Source organism: Apium graveolens, chromosome 5 (assembly GCF_009905375.1).
Source record: "Apium graveolens cultivar Ventura chromosome 5, ASM990537v1, whole genome shotgun sequence".
NCBI lineage: Eukaryota > Viridiplantae > Streptophyta > Magnoliopsida > Apiales > Apiaceae > Apium > Apium graveolens.
The window spans coordinates 18,260,881-18,273,314 of NC_133651.1; the positions used below are offsets into that span (position 1 = coordinate 18,260,881).

At 34.2% G+C, this 12,434-nt stretch overlaps 2 protein-coding genes and 1 non-coding gene across 3 annotated transcripts; 1 reads left to right on the plus strand and 2 right to left on the minus strand.

Annotated features, from left to right (window-relative positions):
* The first annotated feature begins 679 nt into the window (after positions 1–679).
* Positions 680–2,697, plus strand: LOC141661378 (cytochrome P450 84A1-like). Its single transcript, XM_074468384.1, has 2 exons — positions 680–1,635; positions 1,720–2,697. The coding sequence occupies exons 1-2, from the start codon at positions 754–756 to the stop codon at positions 2,344–2,346; spliced, it is 1,509 nt and encodes a 502-aa protein (XP_074324485.1). The 5' UTR covers positions 680–753; the 3' UTR covers positions 2,347–2,697.
* Positions 2,698–3,126: 429 nt separating this feature from the next.
* Positions 3,127–3,199, minus strand: TRNAK-CUU (transfer RNA lysine (anticodon CUU)). The gene has a single exon. It is a non-coding gene; the product is annotated as a tRNA-Lys (tRNA).
* Positions 3,200–3,352: 153 nt separating this feature from the next.
* LOC141723556 (uncharacterized) lies at positions 3,353–8,095 on the minus strand. Its single transcript, XM_074525389.1, has 5 exons — positions 7,754–8,095; positions 5,102–5,268; positions 4,744–4,807; positions 3,800–3,869; positions 3,353–3,678 (listed from the first exon to the last, which is right to left on the minus strand). The coding sequence occupies exons 1-5, from the start codon at positions 7,989–7,991 to the stop codon at positions 3,558–3,560; spliced, it is 660 nt and encodes a 219-aa protein (XP_074381490.1). The 5' UTR covers positions 7,992–8,095; the 3' UTR covers positions 3,353–3,557.
* Positions 8,096–12,434: the final 4,339 nt, after the last annotated feature.

The following is a 12,434-nucleotide window of genomic DNA, read 5'->3' on the forward strand; positions in this document are numbered from 1 at the left end:
TATATAAAGTCGGTATAGTGGAGAGAAGTAGTGGATGTAGTTATTTTAAAAATTATAAAAACTTTACTATTTTTGGAAATTTTTGAAATGTAAATAATTGGAAGGGGTATGAAAAAAAAGTGTAAACAAATGAGAGGTAAGAAGGGTAGCAAGTCAAAATTTAAAATTATTTTAATAAACATACTAAGAACTTCCTAAACACTACTGAACTCGAAAAATATCCGGTCCGAGTGACCAGTGTACTTGAATTAGGTAAGTTGTTGGCAATGTTTTATTACTCTAAACATGATTATGATTGATCCAAGTTGGCCGTGATGCAAAATTAGACGTGTCAGCCCCGCTACCATACTTAGTCATGGATGACACCAAAATGTATTACAATTTAAAGTCCGTTGCAAACAAGTTAGCTAGACTAGACTTGTTTTGTTCTGATTTCCAGGCCGGCTCTTGTCAATTTGTGCCCCAAGAGGCAATAGCATCTTCATCATACAAATTACTATTTTTACATTACACTTTTTCGAGATGTTTAAAAATTTGGAGGCCCTAGACCATCACCTTACTCGCCGCCCTGCTGATTCCATAGTAGTATCTGTTGCTTGCCTGATTATTAAAAGATTTAAAATAAAAAGTTGTTATAATAAATTGTATATTTAAGGAATCTGTAGGCTATCGCATTTGTAGATTCATTAAAATTCAGTAGGAACATCAAACCTGTCTCTTTCTTTCTTAATCCACTTACAGACCTCTAATCCCATGTCACTTCTCTTCATTTTGCTCCTAACAATTATCTCAATGATATTTTTCATATCACGTTTTGGGGGTAAACCTTATCCACCAGGGCCGAGACGCTTGCCAGTGATTGGCAATACGCTGATGATGGCCTGTCTAACTCACCGTGGGCTCGCCAAACTTGCGAGCCGTTATGGTGGTCTATTTTACCTCCGCATGGGTGCCCAAGACATTGTAGTCGTGTCGACGCCTGATATGGCACGTCAAATTCTTCAAACTCATCAAGACCAAATCTCCAACCGCCCTACTAGTATTGCTCTGGACTACCTTTCATATGGCAGGGCCAACATGGCCTTTGCTGACTACAGCCCTTGGTGGCGTCAAATGCGCAAAATTTGTGTCATGAAGCTCTTTAGCCGTGCACGGGTTGAGTCCTGGAACTCTGTCCGTGACGAGTTAAACCATATGCTCCGAGATGTTGCATCAAATGCTAATCAAGCTATTAATCTAGGCGAATTAGTTTTTGGGTTTACGGAGAAAATCATCTATCGGGCTGCGTTCGGATCAAGGTTGAGCGACGGGGGCACTGAATTTATAAAAATAATGCAGGAATTTTCCAAATTATTTGGTTCTTTCAATGTATGTGATTTCGTTCCATGGATGAGTAGGGCTGATCCTCAAGGGCTTAAAGCTAGACTTCGCAAGGCTCGTGGATCACTAGATACGTTCATCGATTCCATTATAGACCAACACATAATAAAAAGGAAGGGAAAAAATATAGGTGACAAGGACATGGTGGACGAGTTACTGGCTTTTTACACTGAGGAAGGAGAAGCTAAAGCTGAATCTGATGATTTACAGGCCACTATAAAACTCACAAAAAATAATATCAAGGGCATTATTATGGTAAGTGGACTTTCATTATGCCATTGTTAGAAATTACAGTGTACTGACAAACCAGTCTATATCATAATAATTTGTTAATTTCAGGATATAATGTTTGGGGGGACAGAGACTGTAGCTGCCGCTATAGAGTGGGCTATGTCAGAGCTATTGAAAAACCCGGAGGAGCTCAGAAAGACTCAGGAAGAGCTTTCCAACGTAGTAGGACTTCATCGCTGTGTCGAAGAGGGAGACTTGGAGAAACTCACTTACCTTAAGTGTGTACTCAAAGAGACCCTACGGCTCCATCCTCCCCTCCCGTTTCTACCCCGTGCTGCAGCCGAGGATGTATATGTTGCTGGCTACTATATTCCAGCGGGATCCAGGGTCATAATTAACCTTTGGGCAATGGGGCACGACGGGAAGTGTTGGAATGATGAGCCAGAAGCATTTAAGCCCTCTAGGTTTCTTGATGTGGGAGCGCCAGACTACAGAAACAACAACTTTGAGTTCATACCGTTTGGGACAGGTCGCAGATCATGTCCAGGCATGCAGCTGGGCCTTCATGCATTTGAAATGGGCTTAGCACACCTTCTTCACTGTTTTAACTGGGAATTGCCTGATGGTATGAAGCCGAGCCAAGTTGACATGAGTGACATGTATGGACTCTCAGCTCCAAAGGCAACCCGGCTCATTGCTGTGCCGACTCCGCGCCTACTGTGTCCGATCTGTTAACAAACTTGCAAAATAATGTACTTGAATTATATATCTGAATAATAACAGAATCAGTTTCATTAAGCGATATGATTAAGACATTCATTGAGAATCCTGTTAATAAATGAACCTCTAGGTAGCTGCAAAATAATGAGAATTCCTGTTATGCCTGTTTCTAACACCTGTAACGAGATGGACCGAATGAATGCTACCAAGTTAAAAAGCTCATGCTATTTCGGAGTTTGGTGACTTCTGCGTTCTAATTATGCAGAAGCATTAGGATTTAGGGGATTCTCGAAAGGAGCGAGCAGAATATCCTTAGTCAAATTGTACTTCAATTTTAAGATCATGTAAAGCATGCTATATTAGTAAGCTACTCTTCATAATAAAAACTGCATGGTGCTTGTAAGATTCTATGACAAATGAAACTGGATGATGCAAATGATACAAACACATACTAATAAAATCATAAGGTAAATCTGGTACATAAATGAAATAAGATAAAGAGAAAGGTAGGTGTAACAAGATCAACAGCAATGATAAAAATGAATGGGCAAGTTGCCGGTTTCTTCAATTTATGTATAGGGAAGGAACCCAACCAGTGGGTGCAGCTAGGATTATAATTCGGGTCGAGCCGGGTTAGCTTATAAACGAGTCAAGTTCAGGTCAGCATTGCACGACAGCTGAGGCAAACATCGTTCACTTCATATTAACTACTCTTTCCCTATACTGGCTCTATTGATGTTGTCAATGAGCATGTGGAAAAAAAAGTTACTCTCATATAAAGCTTTAAAACAATATCGCCCACCGTGGGGCTCGAACCCACGACCACAAGGTTAAGAGCCTTGCGCTCTACCAACTGAGCTAGACGGGCTTGTGCTTTAATTTACCAAACGTAATTTATAAAGGTAATTTCTTAGAAAGTTTTGTTTTCTAGTAAAGTTTAATTTTTATTATATTTTGACACCGTGACTCTTCTGGTACAAAGAAAACACATGAGCTAATACTGAAACTAATGCAATAAAAGTTGCTAAGGGAAAATAGTACCCTCTTGCTTTTTTCAGCTGAAATTTATTTTGGTATAAAGTGAGCAAATAGGGATAAATATAACAGTTTGCAAGGAAGATCACAAATAAATACAAAAAAAAACAAAAACAAAGTTGCACCCAGCAAAGTTCATGCTACTCCATTGCCTTGTTCTTCTCTTTTATCTTGTCACGCAGAGATACTTATTACTTTGGGGGTCGGCGGTATGGGTAGAGGATGTCATCGACACTTGCTTTTACTTGATTGCCTACTTTCCTTACATTTTTCGCAACCCCTGCTGCTACCAGGCCTGCATTTCTTGTAAACCTGAAATGTTTGTTCAAAATTTTTTAATCGTAAGCTGAATGTATTACATTTGGATAAGAACTGAAATAGAGGAGAAATTTAAGAACTAAAGAACAGCACTTCAGCAGTGATTGGGTTTTACCTTTTTAAGAACTCGTCCCCTACAGACACTGCAGGTTTATGTGTCTGAGGCTGTGGCGATCTACGATTATCTATATAAAACAACAGTTCGACAACAACTAATTAGAAATAAATACAAATAACAATGCTAAAAACGTACACCACCAACAACAAACAGAACTATTTGGAGAAGATTCAATCCACAGGAACAATGACCATATTATATAGATACAACAGTTCGACAACTAATAATTAGAAACAAATACATATAACAATGCTAAAAATATAAACCACCAACAAGGAACAAAACTATAAGGCGAAGATTCAATCTACAGGAACAGTTACAATATTAACTATGTCCGTATTCTATATTAAGTCTTCACATCCCAAATTTCAAACACCTAATCTTTGAAAATTTGTTTATTTACAAATTTCATATTCCTTTAGGTAATATTTTATGAAACACACCACCAAGAAACAACAGCGGCGCCATTTTCTTTCCATCAGATGTATCCCCACTTTGATCACAGCTACTAGTCGAAACCACAATATAGAATTTACCCGTATACTGAACATGTTGTACTAACAGCTGTGTCCATTAGCCATTGGTAAATAACATGGAGTCCCTAAGACTTTTTCTATGTCCACAACAAAAATTCACTTATGTCGCAGATAATTTTGACAGCCTTGTAAATTACATTACCTTTGCATTTGCAATGTGAAGGAAAGATGAGTTTTAGCATCAAATGTAACGTATCAGAACTTAAGTATAAAAAAAAAGATTATTTTAACTTGTGTGTCATTTATCTTTGCTTTTACATTTTAGAACGGTATTAGAACACAGGTAGCAGATTTAATATGAGGATATGCACTACTTAAGGCCCAACTAAACAAGATTCAGTAAATCTAGGTATAAATGATAGAGTTCATCCCAAAAGTGGATACTAAACTATAATCCAAAATTACCTTGTCTGTTATGAGCATGAGCAGGAACAGAGTCAGCAGCTGTGACTTTTTTGTCCACTAAAACCTGTTGCAACACAAGATAGCATATATGGATTAAAATCATGTGATACCCATATGTTAAGACAGGCATACTGGTACTTGTTTTAATTAGAAATACCACCTATCAATATTAACATGCTCTGACATACAATCACACACATAACATAAATTTATATGAAGCCAGTAAGAACAATCAATATTACAAAAAGCTTTTCCCTCAACCAGAATCGTTATGAAATAAGTGTTTTAAAACTTGTAAATATAAAATATCATCTATAATTTTCAAAGAAAAGGTAGAAAAAAATAGGGAGATGACGACCTCAATTCCAATGCAGGCAGGAAGTTCTGAGTTTCCATCTTGCACATTTTTTTGACCTTTCCGATCTGAGTAAACTGAGTAACCAACACAACCATATCTGAAATCTGCAAAGTCCCTACCCTTTTCATGAGCTTCCACCTCAGATTTTCCAACAATGTTTTGAGGTACTATAAAAATCGAAATAAAATATTAGTATCTAAACCGGTTGTAATAAAAAAAACTGACATCCAAACACTCCTATGCAAATTGAGATAAAGATACAGAAATTAAGATACTGCAGTCAAGAGACTCAAGACATTTGTCAATCATTATCGGAGTGCGACACATAGAATGCCTGAAATACATGTGTATTCACATGGGAGAGATTTGCTGTCAAAAAGAGATGTTTCTTCACAAAAGGAGCATCTTTACAGCAGACATTATGACTACATTAATAAAGCAAAGACGGAGCAAGTCTGAGAATTAGGACTTACAGATATTTAATAAAAATCAAGATATAATCAAGATATAAGGCGCCAATAACATCAATCTGTTTTCATACACATAAATACGTAATCAAAGATTATGCATATGCTCACGATTTTATCTAAATTCAAACAGTGTATGTACATAGACTTTTTAAAACATGCTAAAAATATATGCAATCCTTGGAACAGCCGCGCAGGCACAGCAAAGTCTAACATAAATTATTGGCATCAACTCTATGTAAATTCTTCAATAAATGCATATATTTGACGAGTTGATCAACACATACGATATACTTTTCAATAAGTAATTTCAGAAAAATACTAAAACTGGGAGTTGAGACAAAATTTGCTACTTTAGAATAATGATATAACATGATAATTAGGTTGGAACTACTTAATGTGTCATGATACTGCCTGTGACTACTGATTTAGCAGCATTGGAGTCGGGCATTTCCGCCATACAATACTAGTGCGATTAAGTCTTGACAAAGATATTTTGACGTAAGGCCGGGTCTTAATCAATGTCAAACAAGAGATTCCATTCATTTAATGCTATGATTACTATTATCAGCAACTTAAAATAGATCTATGGAATGAATCATTTGAGCGAGATAGGGACCCAGATTACTGCTGTTAATATTTGGTAGTTCTTTCCTTGCTATCCTTCACTAGTTGTATGTGTTACTCCGCATCAATATTATATTACCCAAATAAATGTTGCAGATTGCACTTTTAATGACTCAATTAGTCGATTCGCAATGTTGTTTGGATAAAAAAATTGGTTATTAATTCCTTGGGCTACACTACAGCAATGAAATTGCAATCAGAAACACCAAGAGACAAGAGTACAAGATGGTAAAATTTGATGTTGAAGCTACTGAATTAGAATAATAACTAAGTTACCCGTACTCAGGTACGGGTGTCGGATACGAGTGCGGATCCAAGTGTCAGATTCTTAGTTTTTAAAAAACATAGGATTCGTGGATATGGAACCAAAATTGGACACGGGTGCGGGTATTCGGAATATAAACTTCACATAAGCGAAATTATATCTACTTTACATGCATTACATTTGTAAGTTAGTGTCTTCTACCACATAAAGTAAACATATACATAATTGTTTATGTCATATTTATAACATAAATCAAAAGGATAACATGAATATAGTAATCAATAGAAACCCCTCCCTAGAATTAAGAGTATGAGGATTAAGTTGTTGTGAGACCTTATAAATCATTTTGAACTAGATTTCTTAAGGTCAAAATGTCCGGTTTCCATCGGAAGGAGGGTTTCCACCGGAAGGATCCGACTCAGATTCCATACCCACACCCACGTCATGTGCGATGGACACGGTTATGAGGGCAAAATTGAAGAGTCCAGGTAACTTAGAATAATACTGCAATCTGTATACATCATTCTATTCCAATTACCATGAATGTGAGCAGCGGGCCATTTTACGTACGTGAAGATTTGATCATAGAAGGCAAAAAATATAATTAAAAAAAAGGAGTAATGGGTCTGAAATCATATTAGATACAGCTACATGCTTGTCTTGGAACTTTGTGTACTGCATTCTGTTCAAACAGAAAAATGCATCTCTCCTTTTTTCGTAAGTGAAAAAATTATGTACTACTCAACTAGAACTGTACAAATTAAATTCTACTGCAGGTTCAGGGTTTGAGTCTCAACTCTCAACAGATACGGAGATCAATGTAAACAGTACGAGACACCTTCCGGAAAAACACTTTAAATGAGGTAAATAACAACAAAGAATATAAACAATGCAGACAACCTAATTCCAGAGAACAAAGATTAGGCCTTTACAATGATAAAAACTAAAACCAATCAAATCAAGAACCAGAACTAGTCCAATTCAATTAAAGCATCAATCTTTAATAACCCAAACATTAGATAACAACAGAACAACAATCACTAATCAAAACAACACATCTAGAAAGCTTAATTCAAGAAAACCCCGCATAAAAAACAATAAAACATGAAGAACCCTAATTAAAATCAATCATATTTTTGACAAAGAAAGGATCTTTATCCAACATAACATATATACAAAGGGGGAGAGAGAGAGAGAGAGAGAGAGAGAGAGAGAGAGAGAGCGGGAGAGAGAGAGAGAGGGGGGGAGAGAGAGAGAGAGAGAGAGAGAGAGAGAGAGAGAGAGGAGATTGACCTTGAGGGAGAGAACGAGATATGCCAACACAAAGAGGATTACGAGAATTAGCTTTGAAGGATGATGAATAATAAAGACAGCCTTTGCAAGATTTGCCTTTATTATTATTGTTATTATTCAGATTTGGGTTTGTTGATGCTCCTCCACCTCCTCCCTTGGTATTAAAATTCTTGTGGGATTGGGTGTTAGGAGTATCATTCTCTCTCGCTGACGCAATTGCACTTTCTTGCTTCTCCATCTCTTTCTTCTTCTGCTGCACTCACCTGAAAATCCCTTCTCTTATTTTGTTTTCATTCTGCTTTTCTCGTATGTGTCGGGTTTATTGGGTGCTCATATGTAAGGGGTGAAAATACCTACTCTATTTTGAAAGTATTCTGACCAAAATACTCGTTTAATTTCACATTTCTCCTTAATCGGTACTAATCGTTTATGAATTAATCAGGAATTAATCGGAACAAAAATCAGATATAAATATTTTAATATTATTTATCTTATTTATCTTATTTATTATGAGATATATAATTCAAAGATAATTTAAAAATATTAATCAGATTTCAAAAAATAGATCGGCCAAATATTTTTTTAAAATTAATCGGGGATTAATCGGGGATTTTTAGAATTGAATATGTATTTCTGAATTGAATATTTTAAAAAATTGTAAAAAGTATATATTTATAATTTGAATATTATATTTGAGATAACCAACTAACAAATGCTTATCATAATTTTTTTATACCCATTTGACAAATATATATCAAGTCAAAATAGAATATGATAAATACGTATTTCAAACGGTATTTTCGGTCCTCCAACTCCAAAATAAATATTTTCAATCATTTGCTCCAAAAAATGTCATTTTAACATTTTTTCCATATATATGATCTTTTTCATTTATTTTTTCTCCAAATATTTTCCTGTTAATATTTTGGGTTTTTTAAGACACAATTTATACTCCCTCCGTCCAATTGGGTTTGTCTCATCGGGATGGGGAGTTCGGCACGCATTTTAATACTCCTCTAAAATATAGTTATATAAATTATTTTGATTTTTTTCTTCCGAATAAAAATTTAATATTCAAAGTTTAATACAGAAAAAAATTGTGAAAATTAATTATGAAAATATATTTTATATTCAATTTAAAATGCGCGTCGAGTGTTTGAAAAAAATATTTAGTGAATTGAATGGAAGAAAGGGAGTAAAAAGTTAATTTCCCATTTTTTTTTAAAGATAAATAACGTTTTGAAAAATAGTGGATGTTGATTAACTGTAAAATTTGTTCTACCAATTACAACCTTCTTCAAGAGTTTGAAATTTGAATTCGTTTTTTAATAATATAAAATTGGTATAAAGTGTTTATATGTAGTTTATAGAGTAAATAAAATATCTATAAATTCATATCATCGACAAATTTTATTAATTACCTAAATTAAATATACACAACCTCTTTTTTGAATATATGTTTATTTTAGTCATCAGTGTGTAATATCATGTCGTGTTAGATGAGTCTTCGAAATTTTAAAAGATTATAGATGTTCTCATACACTATGGTGATAAATGAGTTTCTATACATTAAAGAATAATTTATAATTTGCATCTCTATGATACTATAAAAATATTGCTTGAATTTCATAATTTGCATATTAACTTTTATTCCCCTCATTTTTTAACACATTACATTATTGATTATTTTTACGATTTTTATTGACATCAATCGTTACCGTTTAATACCGATTAATACCGTTAATCATGGACGGAAGCACTTAGGAGCTTCCTAGAATTTTAGGGGGGAAACTATTAACTACACGTATTTTGAATCATTGCAGCTCAACTTAAGGTTAAATGGCGTTTTGATCACTCAAATAACCACTAACTTTCACTTGGGTTATCGAACTCAAAAAACTGTCAATGAGGTCACTTAACAAATAGAAGTATTCAACTTAATCATTGCACACTTTAAAAATTTCATGGCCGTTAAATCATGTTGACTATAGACGACCCTATGTTAAATGTTAACACGTCGGCTGCCATACCAGATAACTGACCCGCCCAATTCTAAAATCACTCAACAAATTAAACCCAACCCAATTAAAACCCACAGCCCGTATGCCCTATATCCCTAAATTAAAATCCGTTTTCCCCTTATATATACACTCCCCTTTTTACACACACACATAACTGATCTAAACCTTAATCGCAATAATGGTTCGAACTCGATCGGGTGTTGAGGTTTGTTTAACTCAAGCAACCGATGATACCGATGACATTTTTATTGAAGATGGAGCGAATGATGCTGGAGACAATGAAACAGAGAAGGGTTATGAAGCTGAAACAGACTGTGAAGATGTAAATCAGACAACCGATAAAAAAACAACGTAAATAATGGTATATTTGAACTTTTTATAGTTAATTAGGGCTAAATGTTCTTGCTTTGAATATATGATGTTATATGGTCATTTTTGCAATTAGGGTTCTTAATTTGTTTATATTTAACATGAATAACTTGTACAATGTGACGGTCTACTATGGGGGTCATTTTGTTCATTTTTTGTTTTCCTCCACCAAAAGTAATGTCAAAAAGGTTTATAAGTATATCAATATCGAAAACCTTACTATTAATGACTTAAAGATGTGTTTTGGTGCTATTGCTGGTGAGTTTGATTCCCTTTATTATAGAACTCCTGAATTGAAGATTAATTTATTGAATGCTGAAAGTAAGCCTCAATTGGTTGAATTAAGTAAGTAATGTGCTTATAATATTGTGTTGTATGTGTTGGGTTTCGAGCACATTAAGGCAACGGAAACAGTAATTAAAAATGTGAAAAAGTCAGAATTTTCGAAACCCACCGCAAGATCCATGCGAAAAACATATATTTAATTCGTAGATCAGATTGTTTACCTTAAGAAGTTTTACCAATTGGTTGACTAATGAAGATCCAAAACTTGTTCAATCACCACGCATCCCGCTCTCGCGATCTACGCTTTATCGGTATCCACACGAATGCTTAAACTCAAGGATAGGATGTGTACTAACACAAACCTGTTTCTTCTTGCTCTCTCCATCTTCTCTCTTGGTGGCTAGGGTTTTAATAAAAGTCTTGCTTGCAAAATCAGCCACACAAGAGATATTATATAGAGAGTAGAAAAATGAATTATAACTCTTAACTAATTAGGAATTATTATTAATTCGAAATTCCTATTTGTATTATAATTAAGTCTCACTTAATTATTTAACAAATAAATTTCATAATTAATATTAGTAAATTCGAATATCAATATTTATCTAATTAATTAAGTCATAATTAATCAATATTATAAATAATTCGAATTACTTTAATATAATTTAAATATAATTTAAATTAAATAATTCTACAAGCATTCTTAGTGTGTGATTATTACGTTGGCAACGAATTTTAAATCTAATTTAAAATCGTAAACAATGAGCGGCATCTAGTAATACATCATTGCTACCCAAGTAATAATAATTGAATCGGTGATTGATTAAACCTTTTGTGAATAATGTACAATGTAATACAATCCCTTTAACCAAATATTATAGATTAAACTAGAGGCATGTAATGTGTCATCCTCATCATAGTTTAATCTAAGTTTCCTTGATCAATGAGTAGACTATCATATCAAATCACTATTTGAGCGTGATCATGCATTTCATAGTCTATTTCACACAAGAGGCCAATAATATCACTCATAAAATAGGAGGTTTAAATCCCATCTAGATCATTCATATTTCTCAGACGATTCATAATATACCCAATGTACATTTTTATCATTACCCGGTCAAGGATAACTTTTAATGGAATCAATCTATATTAATTCTCGTATAGAAATATTATGACTTCAGGTCTAAGGACCATTACATCATTATCACTGTAAGAATTACTTATGATACAAGTGACATGTAGAATCTCACATCGGGTCTGTCCAGCACCATGTACATATACATCTGCCTGTGTTTTTGACTTTAATATCACTATACCTATGATCAATGAGATATGATCATCACTCAACAAACACACCAATCTTAATGCATTATTATTGTCCCTTAATAATAATATTCGACTAGGGACCTTTAGGAATATTGATACTATTCTCATAATCTCATTTCTAAGTTACGTACTTAGAGATATAGAATTGCATATCATATTCCAAGGATATTTATTAATCTAACATTTATATCGCTGGAAATTAAGAATTAATAAATTATAAAGAGTATAATCGATAGAACATAAACATTAATAATCTTAATGTCTTAAACTAAATTATCATAGTGTTGTCTCTAGGGCACAAACACTAACAATCTCTCACTTGCACTAGAGTCAATCACCCATGTATCTAATACTCATGTAACTAGTATGACCATCGTGCTTCTGCTGCGACAAAGCCTTAGTCAGTGGGTCTGCAACATTATCATTACTATGCACTTTACATTTATATCTCCTTGATCATTAATCTCATTAATAAGGTGATATCGACTAAGGACATGCCTAAATAGTCTCCTTGGTTGTTTCAAGAGTATCAATATATCCGGCTTCCAATTATAGAATCACCAATGTTCTTGTTGTGAACCATTCCAGCTAACATAACTTATATTTCGACAAAACACAAACCAGACATAGACACATAATCATCCTTTTCTATCCAGATATTAGGTTAAGAAACTAGT